The sequence below is a fragment of the Thunnus maccoyii genome, chromosome 24 (genome assembly GCF_910596095.1).
Source record: "Thunnus maccoyii chromosome 24, fThuMac1.1, whole genome shotgun sequence".
Classification (NCBI taxonomy): domain Eukaryota; kingdom Metazoa; phylum Chordata; class Actinopteri; order Scombriformes; family Scombridae; genus Thunnus; species Thunnus maccoyii.
Window position 1 is genome coordinate 6,722,317 of NC_056556.1, and position 19,075 is coordinate 6,741,391.

A 19,075-nucleotide genomic window follows, 5' to 3' on the forward strand; every position below is an offset into this window, starting at 1 on the left:
CCTATTCCTAAATTAAATTTCCAATATTTCTTTTGTAATCACAGCTTTTAAAAAGGCCACACATCTCATCCCACCATCCTCGACTTTCTGTTGAATCGTTATGAAAGCACATTGTCGGCCCGAGGACACCGGCATCATCCCAGGAGGGGTGCACAGCAGTGGTGGAGGTGTGGGGGTGTTGGATTTTATAGCCCGCAGCTCCCTAGCCCCACTTTGCCAGCCGGGGCAAGGAGCCTGTATGGCAGCCAAGCGTGGCTCCGGCCAGCTCGGGCTCATATGTATGGAAAACACGAGGTCTGGAGAGGGAAGTCACAGGGGGTCATGCTAGTCAGAGAGGCAGCCCGGGGTCCTGGTGCAGGTTAGAAGGTCTTGGTTCGGGAGAAGAGGCTAATTTCTTCTACTTGGCTGAGCAAAGGCCTGAATAATTGTGCCCCCTGGGTTGGCCTTTGGGTAATGTGGAGGTAGAGCAGAGATTGTGAAGAGCAAACAGGGGGAGGTTCAGGATCACAGAAAAGGTTGAGTCAAGGTTGTGTCCAGCTTTTAGTAGTTAGCTCATTAAATTCATGTTATCAAACTAAAAACATCACTATTTGTGCTTTACACTGCATAGTACACTCAATTAAGTGATGTTATACGCATACAGTAACCCAACCCTGCCTTTATGTTCAATAGGGCTGCAAATACTCAAACATCAACAGCATCACGTGGAGTACATGGACATGTTTAGATTTCCAAATCATGCTTTTCACAGCAAGAACTGATATTTCATCTAGTTACTGAGGCTGTTAAATCAAAATAAAAACAGGTTGTATGATTTCTGATTTGGGAGAAGTGAAAAGTGAGTCTTTTTTCAGGATTATATGTGCATATAATGACTTAAACATGTAAAAACCCTGAAATATTCTGGTGTACAGATGATCAAAAATGGTAATGGTTGTTTAATTCTTATGTATATTAAAAGACCCCCTCAGGAAATTATAAAATTTGAAAAATAACGTGTCAGACATGTTTTTACCACAAAAAATATCAATACATTGGTTTAAAAATCTAATCTAGTCCTTTTCTGTCATTAAAAAGTCCAGAATCTACAAATCTGCAAATTAACCCTAATCTTAACCCACATTTAAGTGAAGGGTTTTTTTTTTTTTTTTTTTTAAATTGTCAACTTTGTCTCAAATGCTTTGAAAAAAGGCAAGATGGCTGAAATTAGTTTGATTTCCACATATGTTACAAGCTTTACCAGTTTTTAATATATAAATTTTGTTATATACATATCTAAAAAGCAGCCTTTGCATATAATCATGTCAAAATACAAACAAAATTTAACAAACTAAAGAATTTCATTGAACTTTAAGCTAAAATGTCTCTTTAAAAGTACAAAAAGAGATGAGTTGGAGAGTCCGACGTCTTTGTCGCCCCTGTAGTAATTGCTGCAGACATTTCTATCTACTGAGGACAAAAACCTAGTTTGATGATGTGATGTAAACGACTACTAGTGGTGGCGGAGTATGTGTGTGTGTGTGTGTGTGTGTGTGTGTGTGTGTGTGTGTGTATAGCCAAAGTATGTGCAGGAGTCCAAGGGTGACAGCTACAACAGCACCACATCCACTCACGAACCCAAGTAATGAATCTGCCACGATCCTGCTTTCAAAAAATTGAAACCAAGTGATATGACTGGATCTCCTCACATTCATTTCGAAAAATAATTTAAAAAAATTAAAAAAAGATCACCCCCTTTTAAACCCATGACTGCGTTGGCTGTTGGCTGTTGGCGGCGTGACAAGGGAGAGGCGGTGACAGATGTTTAAGCACGGCGAGGGCCGGGGAAGTGAATGTGATATGCTCAGGTGTAATTATACTCACCTAGTTCACAGCGGAGATTAAGAGGAGAAGGGATGGAGAAGTGCAGGAGTGTCAGACATTAAAGAATATTGAAATCCTCGCTGATGAGCAGTGTCAACTCTCTTATTCCTGCCCCCCTCTCACCCCCCACCCCCACCTTTCTTCCCCTTCTCTCCCTTTTGTCACTGTATCATCTCAAGGTCTCACTTCTGTTTGCCTTTTCCAATTATCAAGGTGTGACTCTGGGCTTCCACAATCCCCCCCTCCATCTTCCCTCCCTCCCTCCCTCCCTCCCTCCCACCCTCCCTTTCTTCCAATATAATGTTAACTATATTGAACTATAAGACAAAAAAATCTTTTGTTTGTCAGGAAATTTACAGTTGTTGAATTCATTATCACTTACAAATTTCTCCTCTGGTTCCAGGCCTAATCTGATGCCAATTTTGCATTTTTCCTTTACATAATGCTGTCGGACATCATTGCAAGGACATTGTACTGTACTTGAAGTGATTTAATTTAAAAGAGAAGTTAGAGAAACATTCCCAACATTATCTTGAGACAACACTGTCCTCTAGTGGCTGCTGTGTGCTTTACACACATGCCAAAGCAGCCATGAAGAGGCCCTCCTGTCAGAAAATGGATTATGACAGTCTAATTTATTATTATCATCTCCATCCCTCTGACCCAATATTTCAGAGCTTCAACCTGGTGTCCTGCTGACAGGCAGGCACGGTCACACTCAATCTACTCAATCCCTCAACACAGACACCGGTAGCCGGGCAGGCTTCTTCTCTCCACTTTTGTCAAAATTGATTTATCAATTATAATAAAAGCAGGGTGGGAGTGGTGGAATATTAATCACAGTGGGATCTGTTAAATAGATTAGAAAAAACGATTCATAAATGACCAACTGCAAATTTAGTATTCCAATTATCCTCACTGATGGAAGTGGTTATCAGAAAGATCCACAGATTTATTTTGAGTCTATCTTTGGTTATCAGTATGTAGTTTGACAAAAGAGCACTAGTGTTTTGTTTCATTTTGACTTTCTGTAACTGTCCTGTTCTCTGCCTATTTCTCCTTGTTGGTAATGTAAAAATAGACAAAAGAGCTTAGAACAGCTAATATAAAAATCTTCCTTAAATTGGTTACAGAGGCAAAATGACTAGCACTTTAACCAGGACCTGTATGTAGTGGTGGCACAAGTATGGAGATCTTTAAAGTGTCTAAAATCAATGTTTTTTAAAAGAAATGTAAAAAATGTCAGAATTATTAGCAACTCTGCAGCTCCCCTCAGCTTTACAGAGCTTAATAGTGAGTTTCAGCACATTGTTTAGCTGTCTGGCTGCAACTTTACTGTTTTAGTTCACTCTCAGCGCTCTTATAGCATTGTTTTTGGCCACAGCAGGCAGTTGTTTTCAGAGAAAACCCCACCGTACACTACCTGCTCAGCACCAAACAGCAAACACACAGTTTTCGACAAAAATAGAGCTAAAAGAGAATGAAAATTGAACTTACCTTCACCAGGTGGACAGAAACACGACTCTAAATGAATGATAATGTTGCTCCGTAACTACTGGATGTGTAAAGAAGTGATTGTTTGCTAATTAGTTTACAAAATCAACTTTAAAAAGGTGATATGTCAGTGTTGTGCTCACAACTTGTTGAACTTGTAAAACTTGTTGCTCACAACTTGAAGTGGAAAATCCACAATTAAAAATACACCTTTAAAAGTTAAGTCCTCTTATATTTTTGATATTACTGTATAAGGTATTTTAATGTAGCTGGTTGAGGTGGAGCCAAATTTAACAACTTTATATACTGATGAGTAGTTTATAGTTTACAATGTGTCATTTTAAGCTGTTAGATAAATGTAGTGGACCAAAAACTACAAAGTTTTCCTCTGAAACGCAGTGGTATACAAGAGTATGAAGTTGCATTAAATGGAAATCCTCAAATAATGTACCTCCAAAGTGTCCTTAAAAGAGCCTACATACTGAAACCACACAGGTGTTTTCACTTATGTCGCCTGATTAGACCTGTTGTCAGGTCTGTGTGAGTGTGTACATTCAAGCATTCAGTAGATATTTCCCACAATCTCCTGTTGCACTTTATCATTTATCTTAATGATAATGAAATTTATGAACTTAACCTTTATGGAATCACACTGTAAAAAAAAAATCATAAAAAAACGGTAAAAAGTCTGGCAGCAAAAGTTGCCAAACACTTACCATCAAACAGTAAAAAACCATAAATTATTCTAGAGATTTATTTTAAAAATACGGATATTTACTTTGGACATTGTCTGCATTTTTACAATCCAACCATTGTAAAATAAAAATAAAATCTCATTATAAAACATTGCTAGAATGTTAAACAAATCAATAAATCTGCACAAAAAATGAAAAAGACTGCAGAATTACCAGTAAGTGTTTGGCAACTTTTGCTGCCAGACTTTTTACTATTTTTTTATTTTATTTTATTTTATTTACTTTTTTTTACATTAAATTTAAAGTTTTACTGTAAAAAACAGAAAGTTGCCTTAATTTTACATTCAGTAATAGGATGTGTATTATTTGTATTTTTACATAGAATTCAATGTAATTTAACATTCAAGACCATTAATAGTAAGTAGTAGTAGTAGTAATAGTAATTGAATAATCCTGTTAAAACTAAAACTATAATATTCTATTATATTAATTTACAGATTACAGCCTTTATTTTATGGTGAATATTTTTAATAAAAATAATTTACTGTGGCATTTACACTTAATGTAGAAAAAACAAAAAAAACAACTGTAAAATAATACAGTAAATTTCTGTGAAATCACTTTTTTTTTTTTTTACAGTGCAGCCAAGGTTTCTTTGCTGTCAAAATCTTCCTAGCCAAGTACTTTTCTCTTCTCAACTTCTCTCAAGAAAGAGTCTTAATAATGTCACCTACAATGTTTGATTTATTTAGTTTTATATAACAAGTAAGTCACATTGGGTTCTTTTGCAAGGGGAATATGATCAAGACAGTTGCATGAGGTTAGACAAAACAATACTAAAAAAGAATATTTTTTTAAAAATGAGCTACAGAAGGAACATGACTTTTATTATAGGTAGGTACTGTCCAGTGCTGAATAAACTGGATCCGCCATATTTTAAAAATGAGTCACAAACAAGCATCCGGTGCTGCAAGTTCAGGAATTTTGTTTCTCTTCTCCAACTCTATACTGTGAACACTTTGGCCAACCAGAATAAAGAGCACGCCAGCAAGCAGGCAGAAGAAGACGGCGACCGGAGCCAGGAGGAATGAGGGGCCATGTTGGATGCTGAGATGGAAGGAAGGGCAGCTGGAGACTCTCTGATGGAGGACAAACTGCTCCAGAGTGTCTAGTACCTGGACCCACATCAGATACATCACCAGCACTGCCAGCAGACACAAGCCTGACAGAAATATGAAATCATAGTTAATGTTCAAGATTCAAATTGTTACATCATTTCAAAATTATTTAATCATCGTGTTTGTTATGAGATGTTTCCATGTCTTTTCCACCGGATGATTATGCTGATCATCTAAGATGATTTAAAACATTTTATGTCGAAGTGTCAGCAAATCTATACAACATCCATAAATAAACAAGACTTTTCTGCTCAGATTACAAAGCTCAGCTCTGAAACGGCAACATTAACCTTTTTATCTTTACATAAGATGTAAATGGAAGCTTGTATGAATAATATTTGAATTATTTGTGTCAGATTACTCATGTATTTCAAAGGCAACCCTGAATAAATCTTTCTTGGCTTATTTTGCAATATCACTTACATAGATCATACTTTAAAGCAAATGTTCTCTCTGTATGGATATGAAGCAAGACATTTGATTTATGGTCAGAAGCAGCGATCGCGTTCTAAGGATTTGGCAGCCATGACATAAGAGATGCCTGGATGAGCTGAGACTGAATATATTCATTATGGCTGATGGGTTAAGCAATGCTTGAGGTCAGCTTCAAGACTTTTCAAAAAAGATTACAGTTAACTTTGTTGTACTTGAGTATTTTCCATGCTAGAATATAAATTTTGGGAAATCTTCAAGCCCACTTCAAAACTACAATCCTGTGTGAACAGAGAAATAAAGAGAAACAGGAAGAAAGTTCAAGCCAAGAGCTGCAACAAATGCACAAACAAAGCAGTGGCTCTTCTCCTCTAAAATCTCAATGCCACTTAAAACACTTTTGAACATTATACAGGATAAATATGGAGCAAAAACACACAAGACTGTGAGTGAGACTGATGGTGTCACACACACACACACACACACACACACACACACACACACACACACACACACACACACACACACACACACACACACACACACACACACACTGAACATGAGCTCAAACACACTGAGGCTTTTTAAGAAAGGCGATTCTACCTAACGAGCAGGCCAGCCCCAGTAACATTTTTTGTTTTAATTACTTTACTTTAAACTGCAAAACATTTGTTATAAATATAACAATTAATCATTATATTATTTGTAGGTAAGACATAAAAATAGTCCATGTATACTATTTACATTTTTTTGAATCTTATTTAATTAATTACATAAAAGCCATATTTTTACACTTTAAGATTTACCCTGTCTTTATAACAAACAATAATAATAATCTTTGTGCAAAATTTGGTTTTATTAATTTAAATAAACACATATTTCAGGTATCATGAGAGTCATACTTAAAAATCTTGTCTGAAATCTGGTGCAGAGATCTCTCAGGCAAGTGTTTTATGTTGGACTAATTTCCATCATTAATACACACATTATTATAATGTTGTGTTGTAGCCACATGCGACCACACATGCTGCAACATTTCATGACAAATGTTTATTTCTAACCTACTGATTTCTTTTAATCCCAGATACATCATCAACAAGTGAATTGACCATCAGCTGCCTCCAGAATGAAGGGGACCCTCCACTTGTTGCAATTCTGCAATATAATGTACTTATGTATTTCTTTTTATTTTTTTCTAACAATCTCATAAAGCAAATATTTTGTGTTTCTATTTCATCTTTTTTCTTTCTAAACTTTCCTTTTTTCTGTTTTAACAATAAAAAACACTCCTGTTCTTTATTGACAGTTCGATGTGTGTGTTTTGAGTCTTCCTGCATCAATAACTTAACAATTAACTTAACAGCACTTAATGCAAATAGTGAGATTTATGAGGTTTCCTCTCAGACATTGAACACCTGTCCTTGAGCAAATCAGGAGCTAAACTCAGCTGTGAGTAATGATACCTAACGAGTGGATTCAGGCGGATTGCAAACTCAAAATAGAAAACAAACCTGTAATTAGAAAATGTCTTCATACCACAGACCCTTATTCATGAGAAAATCATTTTATGAAAGTCATTAAAATTGTGTTACTTTACTATATAAGTGTTACTGAAGTTGCATGTGAAAACATGATGTGGTGACCATTTTTTATAACACGATGCACAAAACAAATATGTGACTTCTGGGTGTAAAAATATTTATGTTTTCCAAATATTTTGAGAAAATCACTGATTTTTTTGTTTCTTTTAGCTTAGACATAAGTTCAGACCATCCCAAATTAGTAATATGAAACTTCAATTATTGTGATTTTTTTAAACAATTAATTCAATTCCACAAACTACATTTTAATTAAAAGATGTGCAGATCACTGGATCAGTGATCTTCAAATGAGGGAGATCTGAACTGGACTATGATTTGGAAAAATGTTGGGAAACCTCTGAGGCCCACAAGCAATAAATTGTTATTATTTACAAAAATGCTAAATGGCTCTCAAATGATTAATGGTACAGTGATGCATTTGCTGTGGGAGTGTGTTAGACTTTTGGGAAGATTCTTTAAATTATAGAGCATCTGAATATTCAAATTTCTTTCTTTCCTAATTGTGTATATTGGGGGACAATTATCAGTTGTTTTTTGCTTTAAGTTTTTGTGAGAAAGAGATGAATGATACATAACCAAAAAGAAATTAAAAAAGACATACGAGTACAATAATATAAGTGACATCTGTTTTAAATTTGCCAGATTTTTTTAAAATTTAGCTGACACATCCTTACCACCACAAAGCTGAAGGACCCCACCCACTTTATAGAGTTTGTGGTTGGACAGTGGGCCAGCACACATGACGATGAATCCACCAATGACAATGGCCGCCACACCTGTAACGAGGAAGATGCTCCAGAACGTCCTAAAAACTGAGAGACATTGAAAATGATAAATGCTGTAATTTATAAAATGATCAAATATGTCACATAAAAATACCAACCAATGGCTGATTGATGTTCGTAGGGTTCTGCAGGTAAACTGTGCAACTCCCCCCATCGTCTCACTGGCTCATTAACAGGAAACGGGAAGAGGAAAGCGGCCTGGCAGACCATTGATGGTGGCTGATTTGCTGAAGGGGAAAAAAGCAGTTTTTAATGTTTTTTAAAGTTCTCCAAGTTCAATCTGCTGTCGTTTGCCAGATTTGGAAGCCTAAGTACCATCATATATTATTTAATCAACCACACAGTGAAGGTTCTTACTGATCCAAATGTCCCACATAGAGTATTCATGAGAGAGGGCCTCGAAGGAGCATCGCCAAAACAGACCCTCATGGAACATCCTCACACCAGCCTAAAACCATAAAACAACGTCTTGAAAAAAGAAAATCTTCCTCTTCAACACCATCCATGAAATTCATGTGATGCATTTGATGGATACTTTGCTGTATTTCGATCAGGAGTCAGTGTTTGTATGCTGAGCTGCGGTAGGGCCTCTAAAAGACTCATAACTACGTGATTCGATTACCTCAGACACCATCTCTTACATCGGAGGCACACTAGCAAAGGATCTTGTAACGGCTAAGGAACAGCTCAAGGAATTTGATGGAGTATCTGTTTGACCTCTGCACTTCTAACCGAGCCACACGTCATGTTTGCTGTCTATGAATGTGAGGAGATTTTACGGTCAGCATAGGGTAAAACCTGAGCCTGGGGCCTGTTTCACAAAAGTGTTTTGCTGGACACGCAGCTGACACGCAGATCACAAATGGTGCTAGCATCCTATTTCATAAATGATCACTCAAATGTCACTCTTGTCCTACAGTCCTCTCACATGCTCATGCATGGGTCACGAGTATGATGCATCTTTTGATTATTTAAGTGTCAAAATGAAGAGGAAATGATCTGATGTTGCCCCACCGATAATATTAATACAGCCTAACTTGAGCAGCTTTATATCACTTAAAAACTTGTTTTAATCCACTTTTATTATTATCAGCTACTCTTTTACTCCCTTTTTATTACATTTGGGGTTACCTGTTGCCTGCACTGTCATTCAGTTTAATTCTACTTTAATTTTCATCATCCTTGTGGTGTTCTGATGCTTCCCTTTGCCTTGAGACCCTGCTTTGCCACATTTTAAGTGTGCAGTTTCATGTTTTAATACCTTAGCGTTGCTCTTCCCGTCTCTCAGGACACGTCCTCCAGGTCTTTCTTCTGGCTGGCTGCAGGTCTCAGCAGCCAGCAGCCAGTATTCTGTCCCGCAGGACAGCAGTGTGGACAGAAATCCTGTTGCTCCAAAGAATAAAGCCAAGAAGAGGAGCACCTTCAACCTCTCAGCAGGAGACATAGCTGTCTGTCCGTCTATTCAGACTTATCTGTTTCAGTATTTGTTTTCCATGGGTGAAGTCTATGAATCTCTTTGCTTTCTAAAACTTGAGATTTCATGTTCAAAAACATAAAAAACTCCCACATTCCTAAGAAGCATGATTACATAACATATCCATGTATTCACTGCTCTTCTACAGCAACAAATGAGTGACTGTCATGCATCAAACAAGCTTCTGGACGGTATTTACCCCCTCCTATACTGACCAATCAGGAGCATGAAGTGTCTGAATGAAAATAAATGCTGGCATCATGTGTTGGTCACTTTAAAGGGATCCAGTTACAGGGGGTTTCTACCCAGACAGAAATAGCAGTGTTCTGTTTAGAATAGATGCCACATTTAACACAGAGGCTACGATATTTCATCACAAATTTAAGTTCAACTTGAAAAAAAAAACAGAAATCACAACTGTAGAAATATCTCCTTGGCATTTATTGGAATGCCAGCATTGAAATCCAGATTTGGTACAGTACAAGGCTATCCAGTATAACTGAGATCTAGGCAACAGTGATGGTCCAACAACAGTCATTCAAACTGCATGTTCATATATTAATACAACTTTTTTTTTTTTCTGTCAAGACAGGCTGTCCAAGAGATGATTAATACAAAGAATAAAAAAGGTCAAAAGGAAAGCAGTGTGCAATTAGTCACAATGCTGCAGAGGAAAACAGGAATTGTTGTCAGTGAAACCTGGAAAAAAATATTTGAACAGATTTTTTTTTTAATGCCTGACTTATTTAATAATCTAAATTCAAATACATATTTTTTTTTCCAGGTACTGAGGGACATTTCAAAAAAAGTGGGGAAAAAAAGACCAAAAAGAAAAATCAGGAATGGAAAGTATTTCTTATGATTGTTTGTTTTTCTTTTATAATGTCTTGTATGTTTGCACCCATTTGATGACTTGATGAAAATGGTGTTTTATGGTGTTTGTGGAAAATGATCTAACTAAGTGTGTCCTGCTTCTTGAAACAACCCCTCAGTTTTCTTTTTTTTTTTTTAGAGTATATAACAGCAAGAACCCAACCCATATACACAGAGAAGTGCATTTTTACAGGACTCATGTTGATTAATTACATATTACAACCCTGTGAGGATATTATAAGTACATATACGAGGCACGCAGAAATTAAAGATTTTTATCACCTATTATTAACCTACTTGCAGTAAACATTTTTATTTGAGGATCCTTTGGGCTGAGTCACCTCTTTCCTCTAATTTGTGAGGAGATTGCCGCTCTTTTGGCAGTTTGTTTGGTCCACTGTCGCTCTATCCGAATGAACAGGTCTGTCGGAGCATCTGTGCAAAGGCTCACGGGACTTCCACAGCGTGTGAGGTGTTGCGGTGCTTCCTCCGTTGTTTTCCTCGGCCTCCGCTGAATGCGCTCCTCCCGAGGCCTAAGACATGACTCCGAATACGGGGTTGTGGCGGCAGATGCTCGGTCCGATCTCCTCGTAGTCTTTCTTGGTGTGGCACACTTGGTAGAACTCGGGCTGCCGAAACAAAGTTGACCTCAGTTAATGTCATTTCTCTTTACATTCATCAATGGATGATGTTTTTTGGCAGATTAAATGCTGAAAAACAGTTCAACACCCACACAAAGGGTTCAAAGTTTATTAAAGGAATAGATTGTCATTGGATCAAACGTAATGAAATCTGTCTTTCAGCACATCTAAAGCTCACTAATTAACATCACAGTGCTTGTTTAGTCCGAGCAAAAACCAAAGTGTAAAAATGAGAAGTTGTGGTGTTATGGAGGGTTTTGTGTCAGACTATTTCTTGGTGATCGCCTGGTGACCTCACAGCGACGACAAAACTCTTCTCATAGAACTCTTGGCAAGAAAACAAACGTGTGTCATCCCCAAAATGTCAGACCGTTCCTTTAACATTAACGTCGTTGACATAAGACTGATGAAAAGCAGCAGGAGAGATGATTATTTGCTGTTAGAGAAGCTGAAAATATCGTTTTTATACTCACAGTTGAAGCCAGCATTGATCCTCCGAACCAGACAGCGTACCTCTGCATGTGATGAGTGATGACCTGCACATCAATGGGCTTGGGCTACAAAAAAAAAGGATAATTTACTCAGTTATTTAAAAAAAAAAGCCACAAAACTACTTCCTGTAAGCCTATTTTGCAGAGAAAAAGGCGAAACTACACATTTCCAAACTGTAGTAGCAGAAATGCAAATAATTTTGCTTGCAAGAGTCCTTATTCCTAATCCCCACCTTCAACTTGCCGCCGCTCAGCTCTTCGCTAATTTTCAGCCGAGCGTCCACAGTCCTCTTGAGGTCCCTCTGCAGACGTCTGCCAAAGTCCCTGAACATGGTGGAGCCTCCGGAGAGCACAATGTTCTGTGACACGAGAAAGAGGCAGGTAGACGTTAATAAAAAACAGACACGCACACTAACGGTTATGCTTGTAAAACGTAGAGGGATGCGTTTCTGTACCTTGTAGAGTGGACGCCTGACATCTATGGGGCAGTTCTGGATGACTTCATCCACCACCTCTGAGATTGGCTGGGTGAAGTCTGGGTTAGCAAACTGGAGGAGATCAAATGGTTTAGTAAAATTTCAAAAAATGTTTTTTCTTAGGAATTGCTCAATTTAAGTGAAAATAAATCTGTTGCACCTCAGGATGGAAGAAGATCTCCGGCCCCAGGAAGCGCTCATAGCCAACATCGATGGTGAACTCCTTCTTGGAGATGGCGTTGATGCCCGTGTACTGCTTGATCCACTTGGAGCCGTCTGTGTCGTACTTGTTGAACTCCTTAACAAGGTCGGGGCAGACGTAGCTGAACCGCTCCTAAAGCAACACAATATGGTAGAACTGTTAGAGGATAAAACCAGGAAAACAATTCAGCAGCAGTTATGATGAAGTATTGCTCACAACAATGTTTAAGGGAAAAGAAAACAACCAACAAATATATGGAAAATGAAACTTTTGGTTTAATTACAAAAGAGGGGTCTGTTGTGACTTTTGTTCTGTATATTTTCTCTCTATTTTAAACCTCTTCTGTTCATTTCACTTCCTTAAAGTGAGTCATGTGCTTCTGTAGCCCCACTGACCTCTAGTGGTCACACGGAGAAATGCATGACAGCGTCTGTTGAGAGTATCACTTCATCTACTTGGGCCGTGTTTTTGCAAGTTTCGGTACATGAACATGGCATGACTCAAAGCGAAATAATATAACATCCTTAAACTGACCACAGCAGAGTCTGATACTGTGCAGAGTGGACAGCTTCACACAGCAAAAACACGTTTCTAACATCAACAATATCACATACAAAGCAGAAACATGTTAGGGTTCATGTGGAGTTCATAAACATCTTTTAAATATGTTTAAAACCTACAAAGAGTGTTTGATACTAGGGAGACTGATTTAGGGTGGAGTAAAACAACCAGTGAGCCAGACTTGGCAAAAATAAGATGTTCCTCCTGTCTGACTCAGTTGGTAAATAATAGCTTTCAGACTTTCTTAAGGCCATAAAGACAGAATGGGTCAATTACAGGAAGCAATACTAACCTTGACAGCTTTGGCTGTCTCCAGAGATTGTTCAGGAGGTATCCCCACCTCTCGTTCCCTCAGCAGCTGCTGGGTGAAGTACGTGATGTCTCGACCGGCGATGGGGATGTGCTTAATGCAGCTACCGATGACGTAGCCTTCAGCCTGGAGCACAAATATGCACAAGTTTGAGAATGAGAAAGGAGCAAAAAGATGTATGTTTGTTTTGTTTTTTTTATGTGGAGAAATTTGAAAGAGGCGCCTGGAAGGTGGAACGTACCACAGGGATGACGTGTGTGACTCCATCTCCGCTGTCAATCACGGTCCCTGTCAGTGTGCGTTCTCCCACCTGTCTGGATGTCCAGGATGCAGCCAGCGCCAGGACAGCCTGATATGGAAAAACACATCTCATTATTAAAAACAACGCTTTACTACATTTTTCTCAAAACGGCTGAGGCTTAAATTCAATTCAAACTGTGTCACTTCACAAAACTGCATAATTTACAGCCTCACTTTTGAAAGGAAGGTAACAATTATAAGATTTAAGAAATACTGAATAATGACCTCCACTCTTTTCTGAACACTGTGCAGGATTTAAATCAAGTGGAAAGAATAACACAGACTGCCAAACTCAAAATGAAGAAGTGAAAATGTCTATTTCCTCATGAACATCCTCTGAATCTCTGTGAGAAAGAGTCAAATCTATTTCTATCTACAACCCACAAGTTTGGTTTCAAAAGTGTTTCAACTAGTTGTGATACTTTTGGTTTAACTGGTTTTAAATTTATTGCTACAACTTTATAAATTAATGGTTAAAACTGAAGCTTCTGAAAACAGAAAAAAATGGCAGATGACAGCTGGTGGCAAGTGTTCGTTTCAGGTGCTGGAATGTTTTGGAAACTTACCTGAACAGCAATGTAGAGACCTGGAACATTGAATGACTCAAACATGATCTCAGCTGTGTACTCTCTGTTTTCTGGTGTGTTGAGGGGAGGCTCTGTCTGGAGAGAGACGCACAAAAATCTCATGTGAATACTGTATGAATATTCTACATTTTTAGACACAGAAGACAAACTTGACTTCACTTTTTACTATTTATAAATGAAACTGCTCATGCTTATTAGTTTCAGAGTGACTCATCATCTGAACTTTAAGGTTTTGGACAGTTTTTCTGTCATGAAACAGTCCCCTACTTCCTTACTTTTATGACATTTTTTGGAATTAGACTTTTCTTAATAGTGCAATCAAACAGCTAGAGGGTTTTACAGGAGAACAGGGTCAGTCCCTGTTCTAGCTACAAAATAAAAGAACCTATCCGTCTTACATCAGCTCAAGCCATAAAACATTATCGTCACATTGTTTTGTGCAATTGGAAGTCATTTTTTTGTGTGCCATACTCTAATAGTCTTGTACAGGCTGACATGGAGAAAATCTGTTTCTGTTTTCACAACTTTTGACACAATTTAAGTCTATATTTGTGTTTATTACATCTTTCCTGATTGCAAATATTGGTTTCTAAATATTTATGGTAGTTGTTCTTCACATATAAAGTACAAAAGATAAGCTGCTTTTAATGCCATGTTGTTTTAGCTTTAAGCAATTAATAATAAAGACAAGATCAGAGAGACTGAAGAGAGCTGAAGTGCAAATTTAGAGGTTTCAGACTTGAAACAGATCAATGAGTTTCTAACACCTCACAGTTTGATTCATGTTGCAATCTACTTTACTACACAACTCTGTGCTGATGCAATAGGATCTGGTTTGCATAAAAAGATTAACAACAAAAAAGAGAGAAATATCGCCTAATTCCAGCCTCTCCAAACACCATTTTCACCTGTATGAGAGGTTGTGACTCTCATCCAATGCATGTAGTTCTGGTCTTACCAAGAGGAAATAATGATCTTCAGGTTCTGCCCGCAGATACTTGAAGATGACCTGCTCCATAAATCTCTCCATCAGGTCCCAGTCTTCCACTATTCCATGACGGATGGGCCACTGGGAACAAGGAAGGAAAACAGATCAAATGTCAAACATCTCATCCTGAAGCTTAAATCACACTGCTTCACAAAACAAAATGCCATCTGACCCAGTTCAGCTCTCATGCCTACCTTTGTTGCATATGATGGTTTGTCGATGGCTTCATCCCCGATGAAGAAGTCCAGGTCATCAACCCCCTTCATCATCCTGCGCTGGGCCTGGTCTCCGACCTTGGCTGACTCTTTGATTGCAATACCTGATGAGCAACAGTGTACAAGAATATTAACCTCAAAACAAGTACTCACTAGGTATAGAACAGCATGGTTAAAAAGTTATGATTTAGGACAAATCCATGCTTAAAAAAATCTCTATTATCACAGTAAGTCTGTTGATATCCATAAATCTACAACAGTTTGATAAAATATTTATAATTTATGTATTTTTTTAAGCAAAACTACAAAAGATTGTTGTCTCCAGTTTCTCAAATGTGAAGATTTCCTGCTTTTCTTTGACAGTTAAGTGAATATCTTTTGGTTTTCAACTGCTGGTTGGACAAAACAACCGATATGAAGACGTCACAGTAGGCCTCAGGAATTTGTGATGGCTTTTTTACACTTTTCTGACATTTTGTACACCAAGCAGTTAACGGACAAAGTGTTCTGCAGATTAAAGGATTATGAAAACAATCATCAGCTGCAGCCTTTATTGTTGGTTCTGGTCTCTTTGTGGTGGCAATAACAAAAATATGGCCTAATCTGTCCTTAAAGTATGACAAGTCCTACATCTAGATGATGTCTATTTGTCCACCTGAAACTGTCTTCTTGGGGCAAATCATATTCTGATTTAATAAATACAGTATGATTACAACCAATGCAGTAGCAATGCAACCAACCATGATTTTTACTATCAGTTTTATCAAAGTAATTCTGTAATTGTTTCATCCATAAAATGAGAAAAGTTTTTTAAAAAATAGCGAGTCATAATTCCCTAATGCCCAAGATGCCATCTTCAAATATCATGTTTTGTCTGACCATCAGTCCAAAGATATTCATGTTTACTGTCACATTAAAGACTGAGAAAAGCAGCACATACTGAAAATATTGGAACTGAAGAATTTTTGGCATTTCTACTTGATGCATGTCATAAATTAATAATCACAATAATAATAACAATAATAATAACAATAACAATAATGATAAACTTTATATAGCAATTTTCTTTACAGAGTTACAAAATGCTTAACAGAAAGAAAATAAAGTATTTAAAACAGCTATTAAAACAGACAGAAATCATAAAACAGGGGAATAAAATGAAGATACACATAAATATAAACAGTCAAAAGTGGGATAATTAAACACAGCAACGTATCAAAGTAATTACAGATTATTTGGATGATAAACTTTAAATACATGTATTACACATTCATAACCATAAAACTCTAGATTTACTTATGTTAATGAAACAAGTTCCAGTTAAATAAATGTATAATTTGATGGTGTTTTGGGCATTTTTTACTTTACTTACATGACGGTATGATGAACTGAGGTTCTGTGTTTCCTGCATAACCAAGCTTTGTGTAGCTATAAAAAGAAAAATTAACACAATTATTAGGTTAAAATTTGCCCTCTTTTGGTTGCAGTATTTTCTGGAAATTATAGAAAGGCCAGTTAACTGAGTTACAGCTGAAATAATGAGGATATTGTGGTTTCTTCTCGGATAATAATCCAGGAAGTAACATTAGCTTGAGCAGCTAACAAAAGCTAATAAGCAAAGCCGTGTTGAAAACAACGTTACAGCATTACAAAGAAACCAATAAGGCTCTTTGGCTTCAGCTTTACAAACAATACAAGAAGAATAAAGTATGCAGGTGTGGTTAGTTTACGTTAGCAGACAACAGGGCGTTAGCTGGAAGTTTGACAGCCGCTAATGAAAGCCAGGCTAACGCTAACTAGCATCTCATTTCTCTCACTTACCCGGTGCCACAGTCAACAACACAAGCCGGCAGCCGACCAGCCATGCTCGCTCTCCTGTTATCTAGCTACAGGCGAATATATCAGGCGCCCGATTCGGATGGATATCTTTACTGTGACTGATTTTTGAGTTCGCAAGCAGCCTGAATGAATAGCAGCAGTCACGGCCGATACGGGAACGCTTCCGGGTTCCCAGAAAGATTTCTTCTCTAGTGCAGGATGAGCAGCTTCGAGGGCGCAACATTGCCTCCCGGTGGACGGAAACTGTCACTGCAGTCTCATTTTTACATATATTATTTAGTAAATGTTCAATTTATTAAAAATGTAGAAACATTTAAAAATACAAGACGTTATAACATGTAAAATGAAGAAGAAATATTTAAGATTCTGTGCTATTTCTAGGTCAGCAATCACATTTAAGCAAATTTGTGGCGTTGACAAACTTAACTCCTTTGTACAAAAGGTCAGATTTCCTTGAGTTGCATCCCTTCGATTGAAGCATACGTTAAGTTGACACTCAAGTGGATTTGATCTACTCATCAGAGGCTTGTTCAAGTAATTCAACTTGCAGCCAGTGTTCACTTGTTATAAAAATGGCTGTGCCTCAAGTTTCCAGCAGATCATTGCTTACTAAGTAGCATTATAATAGTGGGAAACATGGTATCAGAACTAAGTGAAAGTGTCAGAAGTCAAATTATTATTCTAAGTAAAGAAGGGCTAGACTAAATGTTTCGAAGGGTGCAGTGCATTGAACTCTAAAACACTTTGCAGAAACTGGATCAGTTGTTTCCAAAGCACGAACAGGCAGACTAAAAGGCCATCAGGAGATCAATACATCAAGATTAGTTCCCTGAGAGATAGAAAAGCAACTTCATCACAGATACAGAGTTTGCTGAATAAAGAACGCAAGACTCCAATCAGGGAAAGCACTGTCAAAAGAAGACTGTGTTGTAGTGGTCTCAGAGGACGAGTAGCGGTTACTAAACCATTTCTCAGGAGGGGAAACAAGGCCAAACGCTTGTGGTGAAATACCAGCATATCACAGTGGATGACTGGAAAAAAGTCCTTTTTACTGATGAATCCAAGTTTGAGATTTATGTTGGGAACAGAAGGGTGTATATACTGTACATATTGTATTTGTAAGTAATGTTATATGTAAGAAGTTGTGTTCTTGTCTGACAATGTTTATACTGTCTAACAGTATTTTTGGTGCTTGTAGATGCATGACACAATAATATAACAGTTTAACTAATAGTATAATTAATGTAGAGATTTGAATTTATAGTTTTATTATTTATATTTATTTATTTATTTATTTATTTATTTATTTATTTATTTGTTTATTTATTTATTTATTTATCTATTTATTTCTTTTAATTTAGATTTATATGCACTGCATTCATACATGAAATAAAAAATCAATTTAGTTTACAATGTCAAAAACGATATTACAAGGCTGTTTTTGCAGTCTCATTTTTAAGATTTTTTTTTTTTTTACTCTTTATTAAAATATATGGCTACATTTAAGATTTTTTAATAATTACATAAGTCATAGGTAGATTAGAATTAATATTTTTTGTTCTTTGAATTTATATTTTTTTATGAATTATGTTCATACATGAAATTAAAGAAATATATGATTTAAGTCACAATGTCAAAAAAAACATTGTGAGCCAGTCTGTAATTATATTTCATGTCTTTGTAGCTTTTCCCTGAAACAAAAACCAGTAGCCAACCTCATCTCACCCAGCTGACTCCAGCAGATGATGCCAATGATTTAGCTCCCATCAAAGGCCGGACAAAATGATCCTCACCCTCCATGACTGCATGGAGGGCCACTGATAAAGACGATATATGGGCAGGAAGGAGCTCTAGGGCTTGATTTTGGCTCCAGAGCACCTTACCACATTAGAGCCAATCCCGAAGCCTGAGAACATTGGCCCTTTGTCCTCAGGCGGACTCATCACTCACACAAAAGTCTCTTCACCACACCGAGTCTCCTAGAAAAGCCCTTGGCTCTGCTGCTCCTGATGGAAACAGTCTTCGTCTCCTCGCTGCGGAGCAAGGTTTGCTTGATGGAAACTCTCTATC

The 19,075-nt window shown here is 37.3% G+C and overlaps 2 protein-coding genes across 2 annotated transcripts; both read right to left on the bottom strand.

Annotated features, from left to right (window-relative positions):
- Positions 1-4,918: 4,918 nt before the first annotated feature.
- On the bottom strand, positions 4,919-9,857 carry LOC121892332 (transmembrane protein 182-like). The gene is made up of 5 exons (XM_042405335.1): positions 9,310-9,857; positions 8,406-8,496; positions 8,147-8,275; positions 7,938-8,075; positions 4,919-5,274 (listed from the first exon to the last, which is right to left on the bottom strand). The coding sequence occupies exons 1-5, from the start codon at positions 9,490-9,492 to the stop codon at positions 5,000-5,002; spliced, it is 816 nt and encodes a 271-aa protein (XP_042261269.1). The 5' UTR covers positions 9,493-9,857; the 3' UTR covers positions 4,919-4,999.
- Positions 9,858-9,940: 83 nt separating this feature from the next.
- On the bottom strand, positions 9,941-17,190 carry LOC121892330 (actin-related protein 3). Its single transcript, XM_042405334.1, has 12 exons — positions 16,988-17,190; positions 16,539-16,594; positions 15,146-15,270; positions 14,922-15,032; positions 13,943-14,038; positions 13,318-13,425; positions 13,059-13,202; positions 12,164-12,337; positions 11,983-12,075; positions 11,761-11,886; positions 11,510-11,593; positions 9,941-11,024 (listed from the first exon to the last, which is right to left on the bottom strand). The coding sequence occupies exons 1-12, from the start codon at positions 17,029-17,031 to the stop codon at positions 10,929-10,931; spliced, it is 1,257 nt and encodes a 418-aa protein (XP_042261268.1). The 5' UTR covers positions 17,032-17,190; the 3' UTR covers positions 9,941-10,928.
- Positions 17,191-19,075: the final 1,885 nt, after the last annotated feature.

Bases quoted from the DNA above. Each gene is read 5' to 3' on its own strand.
- LOC121892332 (XM_042405335.1), bottom strand. From the start codon at position 9,492: ATGTCTCCTGCTGAGAGGTTGAAGGTGCTCCTCTTCTTGGCTTTATTC. The intron at 8,497-9,309 runs GTATTAAAACAT...TTATGGTTTTAG, and splicing joins ACGGGAAGAGCAACGCTAAG to GCTGGTGTGAGGATGTTCCA. The intron at 5,275-7,937 runs GTAAGGATGTGT...TATTTCTGTCAG, and splicing joins GGTCCTTCAGCTTTGTGGTG to GCTTGTGTCTGCTGGCAGTG.
- LOC121892330 (XM_042405334.1), bottom strand. From the start codon at position 17,031: ATGGCTGGTCGGCTGCCGGCTTGTGTTGTTGACTGTGGCACCGG. The intron at 11,887-11,982 runs GTACAGAAACGC...CTCGTGTCACAG, and splicing joins TCAGGCGTCCACTCTACAAG to AACATTGTGCTCTCCGGAGG. The intron at 11,025-11,509 runs GTGAGTATAAAA...TTGTTTCGGCAG, and splicing joins GATCAATGCTGGCTTCAACT to CCCGAGTTCTACCAAGTGTG.